The sequence below is a fragment of the Heptranchias perlo genome, chromosome 12, assembly GCF_035084215.1.
Source record: "Heptranchias perlo isolate sHepPer1 chromosome 12, sHepPer1.hap1, whole genome shotgun sequence".
Classification (NCBI taxonomy): Eukaryota; Metazoa; Chordata; class Chondrichthyes; order Hexanchiformes; family Hexanchidae; genus Heptranchias; species Heptranchias perlo.
This window is the reverse complement of record NC_090336.1, coordinates 39,419,912-39,436,831: the sequence shown is the minus strand read 5'-3', so window position 1 is coordinate 39,436,831 and position 16,920 is coordinate 39,419,912. Positions and strand designations below refer to the sequence as shown.

The 16,920-nt window shown below is 39.1% G+C and overlaps 1 protein-coding gene across 1 annotated transcript in view; it reads left to right on the top strand.

The window, feature by feature from the left end:
- The first annotated feature begins 4,510 nt into the window (after positions 1 to 4,510).
- LOC137327981 (MOB kinase activator 2-like) overlaps positions 4,511 to 16,920 on the top strand; it is a 62,744-nt gene continuing 50,334 nt past the window's right edge. Inside the window, 3 exon segments of the mRNA XM_067994012.1 lie at positions 4,511 to 5,158; positions 5,467 to 5,538; positions 5,541 to 5,586. Of these exon segments, the coding sequence (XP_067850113.1) occupies positions 5,137 to 5,158; positions 5,467 to 5,538; positions 5,541 to 5,586 (140 nt within the window). The 5' untranslated portion in view covers positions 4,511 to 5,136.

Below are 16,920 nucleotides of genomic sequence, written 5' to 3'. Positions count from 1 at the left end.
AGATTGAGACAATCATCTGCCACCCTATCACAATATCAACCACTGTCTTTATTTTTGTACCCCCTTATTCCATTTACTTCACTCAAAATGTGTTACAAGCTGGAAATTCCTGATGATAGAGATATTTTAGGAATCCATCATTGCACAAACTTCACGTGTGGGAACTGATCTATTCAGTAAATGCTATTTGGAGTAATTTGCACACAGATTGTTTCACCATTTACTTTGTGAGGATTTCACCCACATGGAGATTTGATGTGTGTAATGCTCCAAATTTTGTGCAGTAGCTCTTTTATACTATGCCTCTACTGGGTGGAGCTATCTGGCACATAAAATTCTTATTTCAGCTTCACATTCAGACCTTTTCTAACTTAGCAGGGTTTTCAAACACTGATAGCAGCTAATGTCTCTCTAAATGGGATTAGTCACTAATCCAAACAAACTTTATACAAAGGAAAACTTGTTTCACTGAACTATGGACACTGTTAGGGAACTATTAAGCATAACTTCTATTCAGAGGGAAAGTGTACAAGTTAGAAGCAGATATTGAGACTGAATCTAACAGTCAGAACATTCATTCCTTATTCTGCTGGTTTAAAAAAGTCACAAAGATGATTTTTCCAAAAACAAATACATGACCAAATCTACTCTTGTTTATGTCAGAATAGAACATATTAAAAACTTTCTTCTATTTTAAGTGGAATTTAAAAAAAAACATTAGTTACAAAGCAAATCAAATAAATGCAGTAGGATATTTGTATAAAAGAGACCAGTAATTGTAGATTGGAATAGAAACAAAAAGTCTAAGTCATCAGAGCTGGGTGCTAACATTAATTGATTGCTATAAATTATCACTATGCAGAGAAAATAATCTTTTTTTGGAGAGATGCAAAGCAATTGCTGGATGTCTCTTTGGGACAGAAAATTAAAGCTAATTGTCTTGTTTGATTTTCAGCCATGGCTCTCCAGTGACTCTGCAAGTCTGACCAGTAAGTAGCTGACTATACAGATCAGGAAGGCCTGATCTATGCTGAGTTAGCTGATCTTAGTTGGGATGGCAGTATGGATGTTACAATTGGCCTTAGCACCACTGGACTAGAGAGAAGAAAGTCGGGCGTTCTGATCCTGATCACTATCCAGTGACTGGAATTGTACATGTGGACATTGGGTGAGGGTAGGGGAGAGATTTACAGGGTTAAACGAATGATCCAGCCAGTTCCCTGATGGCTCAGCAAATTTATTCAGTGAGCCATACAGACCAGAAACTTCTCTTGTCTCCGTGGAAATAGCTGATCTCAGTTGAGGCAGTGATAGGGGTGTAACAATTGGCTCAGTGTCCCCAGGTTGGGAGGGAGAGAATCAATTAGGATTCCTGCTCCTGGATAGTGATCAGGTGCTGGAGGGTATCTGGTACCCATAGATCTGTGTGCAGCAAGGAGTTAACGCTTCAGAAGAGAAGGGAAGAAGGAATAGTCCAGGAAAAGCTCACAGAAATCACCTTATGGCCTGGTTTCTGCAGCTTCTTAACTTAAAGATGACATCATAGTCACAATTCTTACTAGAAAATTATAGTCCTCTTATAGTACCTCAACCCAGAGAAGAAAACAACAGCAATTGGTCCTTGTCACAATTTTTATGTTTTTCTCATAGATTCATTGTCACTGTTCACTATCGTAAGTGGATCTTGCATCTTCTCTGGAGTACATTTTGTAGCAATCTATATGTAGTTAAACAATAGCATGATCTGCAAGTCATAACAAGAGAACCCTTGTTCTGTATGCTGCCTTTTTATGGAAGGTGGATTGAAAAGTACTCTGTTGAGATAAGACCCAACTTCAGACCAACACAACCTTATTTTATGTAAAACTCATGAATGAATCATATAGAGTTTTCATAGTGATAATCAATTCCCTACACTTGGTTATAGAAAGTAATAACAAGGCAACTTATTTACTCTATAAACGTAGGCTCACGTCTGTAGCTAAGCACAGCTCACTCTATATCTAGGGAGAGAGAGAGAGACCGCTTTAAGCCTGTGAGATGGGGAGGGGTGCTTAGGCCCACCGAGCCATCAATGAAGGTTATCATCTTGCATGGAATGACTACCCTTTCAACTGTGAGCATCTAAACGACTACCTTAGCCAAGTTCCTGGAATGGCATCTGGCCCCCTCCGATGTCAATAAAAATGATATCGGAATGGCATGAAATGCTTTAGAACATATATAATAATCCTACCTGTTTTCTAATTAATATATGGTATTCATCTGGCTTAATATTGAGGAAAAAATGATGAATTTAACTGTACGGAAATATAAAGGTTGAAAAATTCAACTCTGGCAACACACACAAAATTGAACTTGTTACAGTCCTAAACCCAATTCAGTACTTAAGCAGGGTGAAGCAAGAATGATTGGGGCTGACAGTCTTGTTTTTGCAGTAGTTTCTTTTGCCCTTCAGTAAAACCATCTCACTATATGCAGATTGGTTTTACCATGAGGAGGGAGAAAATTTCACATTCAAATGTGACATAATTTTTAACTTCTGTGATTTTTCCAAACTGTTAAGTTTTCCAACTGGTAAGCACCTTGGGACATTTTACTACATTAAAGGTGCTATATAAATGCAAGTTGTTGTTGTTGGTACCCCCAACAATGTCTCCAGCACATGTTCCCCTTAAATAAAAATAGAAAATTGACTGAGCAAAAAAAATTGAACTAAGAGATGTACATAGTTCTTTTGATTTTTAGAGCAATTCTGATACTTTGATTTTTTTTAGATACAAAATGGCTATACAAATGGGAAAATTGCAGCTGTTCATGCTAACCCCACATTCATTGCTTGAAAATAACACTGATTGAAAAAGTGCTGAATGCTGAGTTCAGCACTCCATCCCAAGTCCTAAACCTAGTGCTGATCTGAAAGAAGATCTTAATATCCATGCCCCCTTCCTAGCAATCATTTTTACACTTTTCATCTCATGCTCTAATGCAAGAACTAAGTTCAGGTGAACAAAAAGCAAAAAATTGTGGATACTGTAAATCTGAAACAAAACCAGAAAATGCTGGTTAGTCGGCACCTGTGGAGAGAACAGACCAGTTAATGTTCCAGAGTTCTGGTGAAAGGTCCACACCTGAAATGTTAACTTGTCTGTTTTCTCCACAGATGCTGACTGACCTGCTGGGTGTTTCCAGCATTTTCTGTTTTTGTTTGTTAAGGTGAATACTGTCATCCCAGTAGTAGCCATTTGCCAGAAGCAGAAGAGCAAAATGCATGATGGTGAGTCCTAGACTAAATAGACCCTTACTAAGCTATCACTTACTTGGTACATGTACCAAATGCCTAATGCTTTTACACATATTTGAAGTAATTTTGAAACACGTTTATTCTAGACCTGCTTTGTTTGTAAAATTGGTTTTGTTGAAATGAATGGAAATGCAAAAAATATTTTAATTTGAAATGGAATTGTGTTTAACATATTATTGAATAACATTGGAATGCATCATTACTAATATATTATCTGAAGAATGGTCCAGGAAGTATCCCATTATGTTTTTATGTAGGAATCCTAGCTCAATTTTTAAATGCTTTCTTTCCATGAATTTAGTTAAACTTTACAGCTGTGATGCATCAGATGGCAAGGTACCCAATGAGCATGAAGGAAGAGGAAAAATTGACGAGCAAGTCAAACTCCTAGACCAACCCCACCTGGCACTGTTTATGGAAAGATAAAGCCAGAGAATCATTTTTCTCTCCCTCCCTTTTTGTCTGGGATGTTTTTTTTTGTCTGGAGACAGAAGAATGAAGTAGAAACCTAAAGAATTTATAGAAAAAAGTGATGTAGAAAAACTAAGTTCTGCTATAAAATGAATTTTTAAAGTTTGAACATTTTTTCTTCTGTTTACATAAATTTGTTTTTATTATTTTGTTTAAACAAAGATCCGAAAATACACTTGGCTACAATGGATCTCAGCAAGGGCAACAAAGAAACTGCTATAACAAATTTCAAATGAGCTCAATTAACGACTGCCAGCTGCTTGAAGTATTGTTTAATGAAAGCTTCGGTAGGACAGTTAAATTATTTAATAATACAAGGCTGTACTTTTAAGAACCGCTGGCTGTGTAATACTATTAGGGCCTTTTCATTCTACACAGTTTGACTTGGTTAGAAAAAGGCATGAAACTTGAGAGGACTATGTGCAGCAGTCATTATTTATAGGCCCTGGGGACATGGGCCTTTGTATTTCATAAGGGGGGCTTAGGTTTTTGCCTGGTTTGAGATAAAACAGCTTATTTTATTAAGTTGCAAATTTGATTTCTACACCACTTTTTTTCCAACCAGAAAGATACATGTGCAGTTGTCGACTTTTTTTTAAATGAAAAAACTTTTTATTGTTCCCCTCCCCTGTTGAAATTTACTGTTAATGGGAACTTTTTGTTTCAATCAGGAACCAAGTGGGCAGCTCTACTTGTGGGGATGTTAAATGGACAGGAAGGAAAACTGAGCAGTCTAATCAGAGACACTGTGCATCTGTGATTTATGCGAGGCAGCCTGCCCAGAGCAAAAAAAAAGACATTTATGTGCCTGGGTGGTTGCAACGGCTCTGTGTTCCTTTTTCCAACAAGAATCCTTGGTTATAGAAACTTACTACTTTAAAATTGTTCTGTTGTAGACAGTTCAGTTAGCATAGAAGGAAGGCTGAAGATCCATCTTGCTTGTGTTTTCCCTGGGAGTGAAGTGGTTTGCACTGTTAGTTTATGGCCAAGCGAGATCCAGTGGCAGAGTGAGGAGGAGTTGGATTCAAGCAGAGATAATCATTCAAGTGAACAGTCGTGGCAGGCTATCAGTGCAATTAGGTTTTTTTTATTTACGTGGCTTATTGATGTTTATTTAAAGGAAATTGTGGCAGTCATCTGCGAGAGACATCTTCTGTTAGATCTGCTGTTTGCCTCCAGTAATTGTTTCCCACTTGTGTTTAATTAACGCAGTCGAGCCCTGCTGCCTTTCACTGCTTTACTAAGGAGTTTGCAGAAGGTTGCAAAATAACCCCAGTAACGAAATTGTTTTATATATATAAAAAATATCAGTCTGGATTTCATCATAAGACTCCTGTCAGCGAACATGAGGCTGAAGAGGAATGGATCGTACACATTGCACAGGTACAGTAAATATTCCTGACCTCTCTGTATTGGTGCCTTTAAAAGTAAACAGTGAGGTAGAACTGGGGGGAAAAAAAACCGTTGTCGAGTAGTGATTTGCATTTGTTCCGATCGTCCTAGAATCCACTGCAAGCCTGAGTAAACACGCAGATGTTGTGTGTGTTTGAACTCTGCGCTCAATTCCCTTCACGGTTGGGTTAAAGATTCCTCGGTTTCAGAAAGTTTACCGTTTGTGTATATTTGTGAGAAATGTTTCTGTCTTTTCCTTCCCCACTGCATTCACCGGGGGTGTACGATCCTCTGGGCAGAGCAGTCGAGGAGGAAGTTAGTGCAGATCTTGGGAGCAGCATGTGAAGACCAAGAGGAGGTAAACAGACCAGCAGCAGCTCGATGGACATCCTGTTCTGCTTCGATTGCGTCTTGTTTAGGTACTATACGACGCTACGACTTGTTTTTTTTCATCTTTCGCTTTCATCGGGCCATCCATCGTCTCCGTTTTTGATTTTATGTTTTAATTCCTGTGACATTGTGTGCCTAGACTGCATTATGGTAACGATGAGTTTATTTTTAGTAGCCGTCCTTCACATACATTACTCAATTTAAAAGGCACTGGCTTCCTCTAATCATTGCTTCGGTTGCTTTGTTTCACTACGGAATTTGAGTTGAGATTGTTGAAAGTCAAAGCTAGGAGTGTTGGGTGCCCTCTTTGAGATTTGACTGAAGATATGATTCAGCACTACTCAAGTCAGTTTACATCACAGCACTGACCTTAACACTAAATATGCTACTTATTTCTAACATTCACTTACTGGAGCAATTCATACTGATTTAACTTTGATTTAAGATGTCACAGTCAGTGATTGAGAATAATAATGATTTTCTGTCTTGAAATTCAACTATCTTGAGGGCCGTTTACAGTATTCTATGCCTTATTTGACCTATGTGCAGGGCGAATGCAACATTTATACAGCAAAGTTTCTGTTCATAAGTTTAAGAACTAGTCTTTTTTTTTCAGAATAATATATAAAATGTGTTTTGGGGGGGGGGGATAAAGGAATACTAATGACTGTAATACTTGGGTTGCCTTGCAATAATTAAGAAGAAAGGATTGCTGTGGCTATCAGGAACTTTTATTCTTGGCTAACTTTTTTTTCTCTTTTGAGAAAGATGTTGTGCAAGGTAATAAAAGTGACAGCTATTCTACCATTTTATACAACTTATTGTACATCAGCATTGTAATACATTTTACCGTTTAAATTTTGAGACTTTTGTGAACATGTTCTGTCATGCAGTATCGGAAATGTTGTATGCGAATGATCAAGGTAGATAGAATGCATGTTTTGAAATTGGAAAAGTCAAAATGGATCCCATCACATACAAATCTTGTAGATTTCCTTGTTTTTCTTCCCTCCCTCTCCTAAAAGTAAATATGCATTGCTGATTTAAAGCTGCAGTATGTAGTACTGTGTGTTGTTTCCCATATTGACAGTGAGATCAATGAGTTGCATAGACACTTAAGAGCATTTTTGTTATAATTGGTCTTAGGGTACTTGGATACCTTTCACCTGCTTGAAACCACTCCCTATTATTGTATCCAGTTGAGGTCTGTTTGAGTTTCATGGCTAAAAATGAGTGACTCCCGCTGGATGCCTTATGTTAGTGCAGACTCAACAGCACCTGAGATCCATGCAAATTTAGGACTCCAATGCTGTTCGATTTCCAGAGGTCAGTCTTTTTATATTTGAGTTCCATTGATGGCAGGCATACTGTACATCTGCCATCTTTGGCACTCCATCAATGTAAGAATTCCTTTAGGCACCTGATTGAACAGCACAATTGTGTAGATGCAAGGCTACATCTATATTTGGGTGCTGTTAAAGGCACTGCTAGCATCAACAGCTTTATAATACAAAGGACCTGGAGACCTGGTCGCCACTTGCAACTAAACGCAGGGGGCCAGATTGACTTCCTTTCAGCTATGGGAATCATAGATCGCTGGCCTCCAACAGGTCTCATTTGGAGTTGTGGCAAGAAGCAAGCTAAGTAGGGGAGTGCAGCACGCAAAGATCATAGTATCTCTTTGAACGCTTTGTTTCCCCCAGAACCCCTACATAAATGTATCTAGTTTAAAAAGCTGAACCGTTTTGGACTATTGTGCAGATTACCGTTCATACTTGGCTATTCAACTTTTTTTCTCCTTTGCCTCCATTCTTGGCGACCAGATATTTAGTTCCTTATAGACATTTATTGAATATATAAATTTTTTAATACAATGTTTGCAAAACAAATCTTGTAATTTGAATAGCAGTGGAGAGTAGTATGAAAACAAGTAGTATGTGGTGAAAATGCATGGGCACTGGTCAGTATAATTGTGTTTGGTTTCTAAATTGTGTTGTTGTTTCACTATCTCACCTTTTCATGACCTCAGGATGTCCCAACGTGCTTTATATCCATTTGTAATGTAGAGAAATATATCATTTGAGTTGACAACATTTTAGCAGAGCAAATATAACTGTCCTGAACTTGCAAAATCCTCTTCTGATACAAGAACTGTTCTGCATTCGAAATACCAGTAGCTGTAAATATCTGAGCCATAAAAGTCTAAAAGGTGAATTTGAAAAACAGTGCTGCAGTCCTAAACTAAAAGCAACCTATATAGCTAATGAACTCTTGGGTTATCCGATAGCTCAGTAAGTTCTCCACCTGAGGCATACAGACCATGCAGCTTCTGCACTGGACTAGTATGCAGTTCTCAGCCAGAGTCACAGAATCATAGAAGTTTACAACATGGAAACAGGCCCTTCGGCCCAACATGTCCATGTCGCCCAGTTTATACCACTTAGCTAGTCCCAATTGCCTGCACTTGGCCCATATCCCATAGAATCATAGAGGAGGGGGCAAGAGGAGGGGAAAGAGGTGGAGAGAAGATGATTTTACAATTGCTTTCAGTGTCATGGGGCCAGGAGAGGGAAAGGTGTAGCCAGTGTTCCCACTTCTGATCTCTTTCCAGTGGTCTTTGTTGGCAAGTGTATGGTAGAGAACAAGTGTGTGATCACCCCACATTTTAATAGCTTGGTATTGCTGTGCAGACTTGCAAGAGAAGAATGGATGTTTGACAAGTAATTGAAGTGCTGGATTGCTGCCTTCAAGGAGGAGGGAAGCAAATGAGAAAATTGGAGAAGCAAATGTATTCACATTCAAAATCCAGAAATTTGCAATAAGTTTGATAATCTACCAACCAGAGCATCCTGCCATTTAAGTTTGTCTTCACGTTTGGTCTGAATTTTCAGTTCTGACTTGGGTCACCATGCAGCGAGTATTTCGCCTAGCTAAAATGTTGTAAGTTAAAGTTACATGTGTGTAATTTTTCATTGTGGTTCACACAGGCTCCTTTTGGCTTACCACGAAGCAGCGCCGACCATGGAGAAGTCTACAGTTCCCTCCCATCTCCTTGTTCTTGCTCTTTTCACAATGAGAAATGTCACATACTGATGTAGGATTCATCTTGGCCCCATCCTTTTTTATCTAAATGCAGCCTCATGGTGACATCATCCACAGACACAGGGTCAAATTCCATATGAATGATAACAACATCCAGTTCTACCTCTCCAGCACTTCTCTTGACCCCACAACCATCTCCTTGCTATCAGACTGCCTGTCTGATAATTCGTGGATAGCTCTCTTTATTTCCTTCCTCATCTTGAAAAGCCTTTTCAAAACATCTCTTTGGCCAAGCTATTGGTCACCTTTCTTAACTCTCCTGCTCAGTGCCTGCTCATTTTTCTCCTCTGAAGTGCGTTGGGACTTTTTTGTATGTTAAAGGTGCTGTGTAAATGCAAGTTGTTGCTGTAACAGAACTTGGACTTAAAAAAATTCAATGGTTTATGTAACTTCAAAGGACAGCTTTTGTTTCTAAGTGTCTTCAATATCATTAAAAGAAAATGAATAATCTTTTTGATGTAACTAAATAGATAAAATACATTGTTACAAGATTTGAACTGGATGTATTCTTGTGTCTTTGTTTTGCATTGAACTTGTCCAGTTCAATTGCAATATGAAGCTTAAAAAAAAAATCAGAATTAAATTTGCTGTAATCTTTATGTATAAAAGCAGCAAGCTACAGCATTTTTGTCGCTAATAGTGTGAGTAAAATTCACAAAACTGCTAGGAGGGCAGTGGGCAGGTTTTGTGGATCTCAATTCTCCTGAGAAGATTATTTTCTGATGGCCATTTCTGTTTTATTGTATGGCTTAAACAGAATTTATTTATTCCCACACCTCTAAATTTGATTTTTTTAAAGAGGAGCTGACCTGCCTCTAGCTGTGAATTTATGCAGGAAAACGTTAATGATTTTCAGCTTCTAGCCAACAGGAAAATGCATATTCATTACAAACGTATAGATGAGAGGTGAATGGTAAAATAAATTTATAGCTATAGATTGCCATATGTGACATGCTTTTATGAGTGTTTTATATTTAGAAGTTGCTGATGTATTTCTGTGCAGCCATGGAGGAAGGGAGGTGCTTATACAAGTCTGCCTTTCCCTGGAGCTTTGTGGCTGTATGGAATGTATGGCTGTCTACATCAGTTTTACAAGATCCAGCATAGACTGTATATGCTCAGCTATTAAGACTAAAGATGTTGTGTTCTGCCTGCTTTCCAAAAGAGGCCATGTTTAAACAGAAATGAATGAATGAAGGCTTGTGTGTCTGTCTGTGTGTTTTAAAAATCTAGCTGTTCTAGTTTTAAAGGCAAATACCCTTTTCTTTTTCTTAACCCCCTTCTACCTGTTATGCATACCAGAATCTTTTAAATGTATGGTTTTTATTTTTGGCTGAACTGTACTGTGAGACATATTGACCCTTATTACAGCACAATTTCTGAGTAGTGAATTCAATAGACACAATGTTGTACAGGCACAGTGTTATCTTTATGTTACAGAATGTTCCTGTAACTGGGCTGGGAGGAGGAAAGAGACTGTATGGCACAGTGAGTTAGAATACAGTCCTTTTCATCTTTGACATCTGTGATGGAAGTCTTGTGTGTCTGGAGTGAAAGTCTTCTGTTTCTGCTAGCTGTAAGGGTCCTTTCTGTCTCTGCTAGAGATAAGGGTCCTAAGTGAAATGACATAGGTGCCCCTAGTATAAGTGTTTACTCCACAAAACTGTCTAAAATTTGTAGTAATTGGAAGTTGTGCTCCAAAGAAATATATACTTTCGCTATTTTTGTTGCAGTCTCACAGCAATCTTAATTGACCATTTCTTTCTTGCATTGGGTGCCATCCTTTATAGGTTGGCTGGGTCCAAAACATTTAATGAGAGCTGATTGTTATGTGCATGTGCTGAGCTTTGGGCACTGACCCAGGTCCTTAGTGCAGAGTAAGGGAAGATAACTTTTTAAATAAAGATATAATCTCCATTTCAAGTAATTAACAGTGACTTGTTTTGTGTTTCTAAGTATTTTTTCATCACAAGCTGCTTGTAGCAGGCCAACTCGTCAATTTTGAAAATCTGCACCATTGTCATGATTCAAACACACAGACCTAATGTGGCATGGTTGGCTTCTACAACAGGAGGAACTTAATGAGGCGGCATATTCGTGTACTATTTTTGTAGGTCTGGTTGTATACGTTAGTAAGTATAGCCGCAAGTGTGCCTGTTGGCTGTTTAATGTAAGAGAACATGATGGTTTCTGTTGGAAAAGGAAATGCCATATGTTTTGCAGTATAGGTGATACCCTCCTGAGGTTGGGTTTAGGCAATTTGTTGGGCCAGAGTAGATGGAGCTTTACTCAGGTGCCCAAAAATGTAATTCCTTGGAACAAACTTGCTTTAACTTGAGGACATGTTCAGCCAAAACATGAACGTTTCTTTCTTCCCTTTTTAGTAATTGCAGGTATTTGTAAATTGGTTTGATGGAATTCTAAAAATGCTCAACATTATATTTCATGTTTGTCTCTATTTTTAAAGAAATCCATTTAGACTTGTTTTTGATTTGCCTCAAAGTTCTGAGAATAGATTATTGTTTATAATAAACAGAATGTTGATTTTAATATGCTATGAATTGATGGAAAATAAATGCTACCTTAGTGTGACTCTAAGCTGCTCCTAAAATTCATTACACCCAGTGATGCCAAGACAGTCTTGATTCTTACCTGTGTCTTCAATGAACAGTTGGAGATGTTATTGGCTGGCTGCATAGTGTTGTAGAGCAGTCAGTCTGAATAAGAATCAGTGCGATTAGCACAAATGTATTTTGGGGGGCAAAGGGAGAAAAAGGCAAAAGTGTATGGAGTGAGGGGGATGAGTGAAAGTTGTACCTACACTATAACTGTCTCACAGTTTCTCTGCAGATAGTTAACTCTCCTTCTTCCCCCCCCCCCCCCCCCCCACACCCACTAATTCTGGAATCAAATTCTTCCACCCAGAAGGTAATTTTTGCAATGTGCAGTTACACACATGCACGAGGCTCCACTCCCATCAGTTAACTGCAGGTACTTAGGCATTTTTAAAAATCATTGACACTGCACTGGAATTATACTCATGGAATGTCAAACCTGGAATTATACTCATGGAATGTCAAACCTAAGTGATGTGAGACTACCTTTTCTACCTCTCGCTCTCCCTCACATGCACACTAGGTTTAACTGCAACTTTATTGTAGCTGTGAAATCGAAACCCTTTCACCGTGACACTGAAGTTATAAGTACATCGTATATGTATTGGTTAGCCTACACTATAGAATTCAGCCAAATATATTTAAAAGTATTATTAATGCTATGCAACAACAATTTACATTTAAATAGTGCCTTTAACGTAGTACAACATCCCAAGGCACTTCACAGGAGCGTTATCAAACAAAATTTGACACCGAGCCACATAAGGAGATCTTAGGACAGGTGACCAAAAGCTTGGTCAAAGAGTTGGGTTTTAAGGAGTGTCTTTAAAGGAGGATAGAGAGGCGGAGAGGTTTAGGGAGGGAATTCCAGAGCTTAGGGCCTAGGCAGCTGAAGGCACAGCCGCCATAGGTGGAGCGATTAAAGTTCGGGATGCGCAAGAGACAAGAATTGGAGAAGCACAGAGATCGCGGAATTTAGTGCTGGCGGAGGTTACAGAGATAGGGAGGAGCGAGGCAACGGAGGGCTTTGAAAACAAGAATGAGAATTTTAACATCGAGGCATTGCCAAACTGGGAGCCAATGTAGTCAGCGAGCACAGGTGATGGGTGAACAGGACTTGGTGCGACTTAGGATACGGGCAGCAGAGTTTTGGATGAGCTCAAGTTTATGGAGGGTGGAAGATGGGAGGCCAGCCAGGAGAACATTAGAATAGTCAAGTCTAAAGGTAATAAAGGCATGGATGAGGGTTTCAGCAGCAGATGAGCTGAGGTGGGGGCAGAGACTGGCGATGTTACGGAGGTGGAAGTAGGTGCAGATATGTGGTCAGAGGCTTATCTTGGGGTCAAATAGGATGCTATGGTTGCGAAGGCCTAGTTCAGCCTCAGACAGTGGCCAGGGAGTGGGATGGAGTCACTGGCTAGGGAACGGAGTTTGTGGCAGGGACCAAAGACAGTGGTTTATACAGTATAAGAATAGCATAGTATAATCAAAAATTTGAAGTGCTGCGCAATTCCTGCTGGCATAAGTTGGGATTTAACTTGTTCTGTCCAGTAGTTTTGCAAATGACGAATTCTTCTGTTCTGCCAAATGTTGCATGAGGACCAAAGACTGCAGTAGGGTCTTAAAGGCCATTGGGTCCTTCTGCCATTGGCTGTTCTGAGATTTCTTTTATTCTTTCTCTTCCATGCCTAACAGGACAGGAGGCAACCCATTTCTTCCACTGCTTTTCTTCATGCAGCAGATCACGTTCTGGGTTGTTTCCGTAGCAAAAGACCCTTTTTTTTTAAAACACGGACAGGTCGTTGGTCCGACTTGCAACTCCCTACCAGGAGGTCAGAATAGATATGTGGGGGGTGGAAGGATTGCCACTCCACTCCCAATGGACAGGGCTATCCCCTTGGATGTCAACCGAGTATTCAGAGACCGGAACTTTCATTTTCGCTCATCGGGGCCATCTGGACTGGGGCTTGAACCCACAACCTTCGGACTCGGGATGCTGCTACTGAGCCAGGGCTCACTCCCCTATTTTGTAATTGAATCGCAGGAGCTTTTACATGTGTAGTTTTCTCGTGAGCACAAGACTTTACAGGTGAGACACACAGGAAAAGCATTCTGTGAAAGTCTGCCTCATTCTTCAACACCAGTAAAGACAATACAAGCAAAGGGTTCCCGTATAGATATTGGTGTAAACTATATTCTTTGATCAGTTATTTGCAGTCTGCTGATTCCAAATTCAATACAAGGAAATAAGCTGAGCACATGAGCCAGATAAAGTAGTGATATCCACATTGGGCTTAACTTTGCTACAAATTACCCTATTGCTACAAATGATTTATTTTTGGCATACCATGGTCAGTTCATCAGATTTTTGAGTATTTGCTAATGGAGACACAATATTGATGTAATCAAATCCTTGATCTGATGTTGCAGCATAACCAAACTCTAATTTAAATGGTGCACATAGTAATTTTTTTTGTGTTCCTGTATATTATGGTGATCAGCCCTCATTTGGAGTACTGTGTACATTTCTGGATGCCTAATCATAGAAAGGATGTTATTGTGCTTGTGAAGGTGCAGATTTCGAGGTCACCTAATTGAAGCTTATATGAGGGGGACTAATGGAGTTAATCTAGGTAAATTGTTCTCTTGTGGAGGGTTCGAATACTGGGAAGGACTAATTAAATTAGGAGTAAAAAAGGGAAATTGGTTTTATGCCAAGGTTGTGTAAACTTGTGTAGTAAGTTACCAGAGAAGGCTGTTGAAGCAGGTCTTGGTTCTCTTCTCTCCTACCCTCCCCTCCACAGTGTTTTAAGCAGTTTTCAATACTGGAACCTCCCAGGTGTGTGCGAGCTGTGCAAAATGCTGTATTCTATTAAAATCCAACTTTCACAGCAAATTTTTACGTAAAATTATGTGGGGTTTTAAATCGCCGAATGTGCTTGCATTTGCATTTTTCCATGCACTCTGCCCTTCAATGGGTGTCACACAGTTGGTGGTGAGTCTTTGAGTAAAATAAAACTTGAACCTCCTGCCTGAGCCTCATGAGATGTGGAGGCAGAAGTATCTGCAGTTGTTGAATGATTCCCTTATATTGACTGGTGCCATTTAAAGCCAGAACATTTTTGTAGATGAAACATTACTTGAAGCCATAACCAGGCTTGTCAGATCTGAAAATGAAGATGACCAGCTGTACTTTCAGAAACAATTCAAAAATAACTCCACAGGCTAAACTTAAGCATGAAGAAATTGAATCCTTGTGATTATTTTAAAGCTTTGGCAGTCTTCCAGTTAAGTTTGGGTATTTGAAATAAAACTTCCAAAAATGTGGCAGACATATGAACTGAATTTTTTAATTCATGCTTTTAAAAAAAAGTTAGTCTATTTGAAATGGTTCCCACCCTATGTCTGCTTTTCAAATCTTCTTTGAACAATTTAAGCAGTGAAATGTTCCGTGAAATGTTCCCCCTCCCATAGTACCAGTGGAAGGTTAAAAATTTTTTAAGAGCAATTTCCTGTGAGATAAGGATTACATTTGTGGTTTCCCCTTTTACCTATTGGTCATTGCTGTCACTTATTGTATTATTGTTGCACTTCTCACATAGAGCATAACGTATTGGAATGCTGTATGGGGAAGAAAGCAGGAAAGGGGGAAGGAATTTTTGGAGAGTTTGAGGACAGGAAAGTTTGGGCTGAAATATAATACCCAATTGGTAAATTGAAGAGCAAGGTGTAATCCAGTGTGAGAGTAGTGGATGGTGCATGCAGGGACTTATGGCGGATGGGGAGCTCAGTGGTAGGTGTGAAGGACATGAATAGTTCTGCATAAATAGGCTAGGACTGAAGTAACTTTTGGTTCTCTTTTAGCTTAGCAGGTGAATGTGTTCCACATGTGGTATTGATACATACAGACCAGGATGGTTCCAGATTTGATTTCTCGTCTGCAGTTAGTTAACCTCAGCAAGGTGGCACTGAGGTGATCTTCAGTCACACTTAGCAAGGGAGAAAGAAAGATTACTCTGGGTTCCAGATTGCTGTTTAGTGATTCCTACTGGAAATTGTGTGGATGTCGGATTAGGAAAGTGGATGTAGCTATGGTGCCCTTTCCAACAACTTTCTCGAGTAGCCTGCCAACACTTACTGTGTGTGGGGTTACACATTAATATTATTACCCCCATATTCACCACTCTACACTGGATCGCTATTCCCCTATCCATCCATTTCAAAATCTATGTCCTAATCTACAAAACCCTCAATGACATTGCTCAGTCGTACCTTGGAAATCTCACTTAACACTATATTCCTGTACATGTCTTTCGATTCTGGCCTTTTTTGCAAAGGATGAGCGCCCAAGCATATTACATGCATTTTATGATGCTGAATATATAGTATCCCATTACATTGTAAAGGATAGTATTTGTCATGAAATTTGTGGCTATTCCCTTCCTATATTACATAGAGGAGAATGGTTACAAAGGAGTAAATTACAAGGTTACAACCGTAGCAAAAAGATTCCAATAACTTAAGCAATGAAAGCAAATCTTGGACTAGCTCTTCAGAAGCTTACTATAAGTTTTCTGTCCTGGTTTGACTCATTCAATATAAAATGCTTAAACAGTGTTCCATGATGTAAACAAATGGATCTTATGGACATAAAATTTCATTTATCAACTGAATTATTGGATAAACGTAGCAATATTAATTCTGTGCTTGTCATTAAGGATGGTAAATGTATGGACAGTAAGTGTATGTTTTGATGAGTGTTGCTGGCAGTACAGTGTTAAATGTTGGAAAAACTCATAGGTACATCCTTGAGCGAGTTTAGGGAAATGGCCCAGAATTTGTTTAATGAACACGCTGTTAATAATGTGTAAATAACCCTGTAATTTGTGGCAAGGAAGAGATACCTCGTGAGTTGCGAATCACCATAACTTGCTGGATAATTTGCGCCGCTCCTCCGTTAGCCTCGCGAAAATGGGAGCTCGCCATGAGTTTCACAAACTGCTGCATTTGCATTGTTAAATCGAATTAAACTCATTGCAGAAAGTTAGGGCTGGTACTTAATGATATAAGGACCCTTTTAATGACCAGATTTATGTTCCTGCAATGCAATTCAACCTCTCTGGCCCAGAAAAGGAACGATCCAAACCGTGGCATCTCACTCCTGCAGGTAGTAAATTGTTCCTAGAGGTTTTTAAAATTTAAATTTTAAATGTTTCAATTTTTTCTTTTTCCTTTGTCTCTTTTTCACTCTTTCTTTCTGCAGTCTTCTTTTCCCTTTCTTTATCTATCTGATCCAAATTTGTCTCTAATTCACCTTGTTTCCTTCTGTCATTCCTGTTTCTTTCTCTATCCTTAAATCTCATTGGTTAAGGAGATAGATTGTTGGTCCCATCTTTCACCAAGGTCTTGTAGTCTGCATACACATTGATTTGAAATTATTCTGAAACCTACATTTCCTAGTTTGAATTGACGTCCCATGTCCGAATTCAATGTAAAACCTGTCCAGTGCCCCCTGGTGTGGGTAAATGATGGGGGTTCTTTGCTCCACTTGGGGCACTTCTAAACCAGTAGTGTTTGGTTCCCTCTAACTTTTTTTGTATACAATATTCATTTAAATGTAGAACTAAAAGAGTAATAAATTTATTT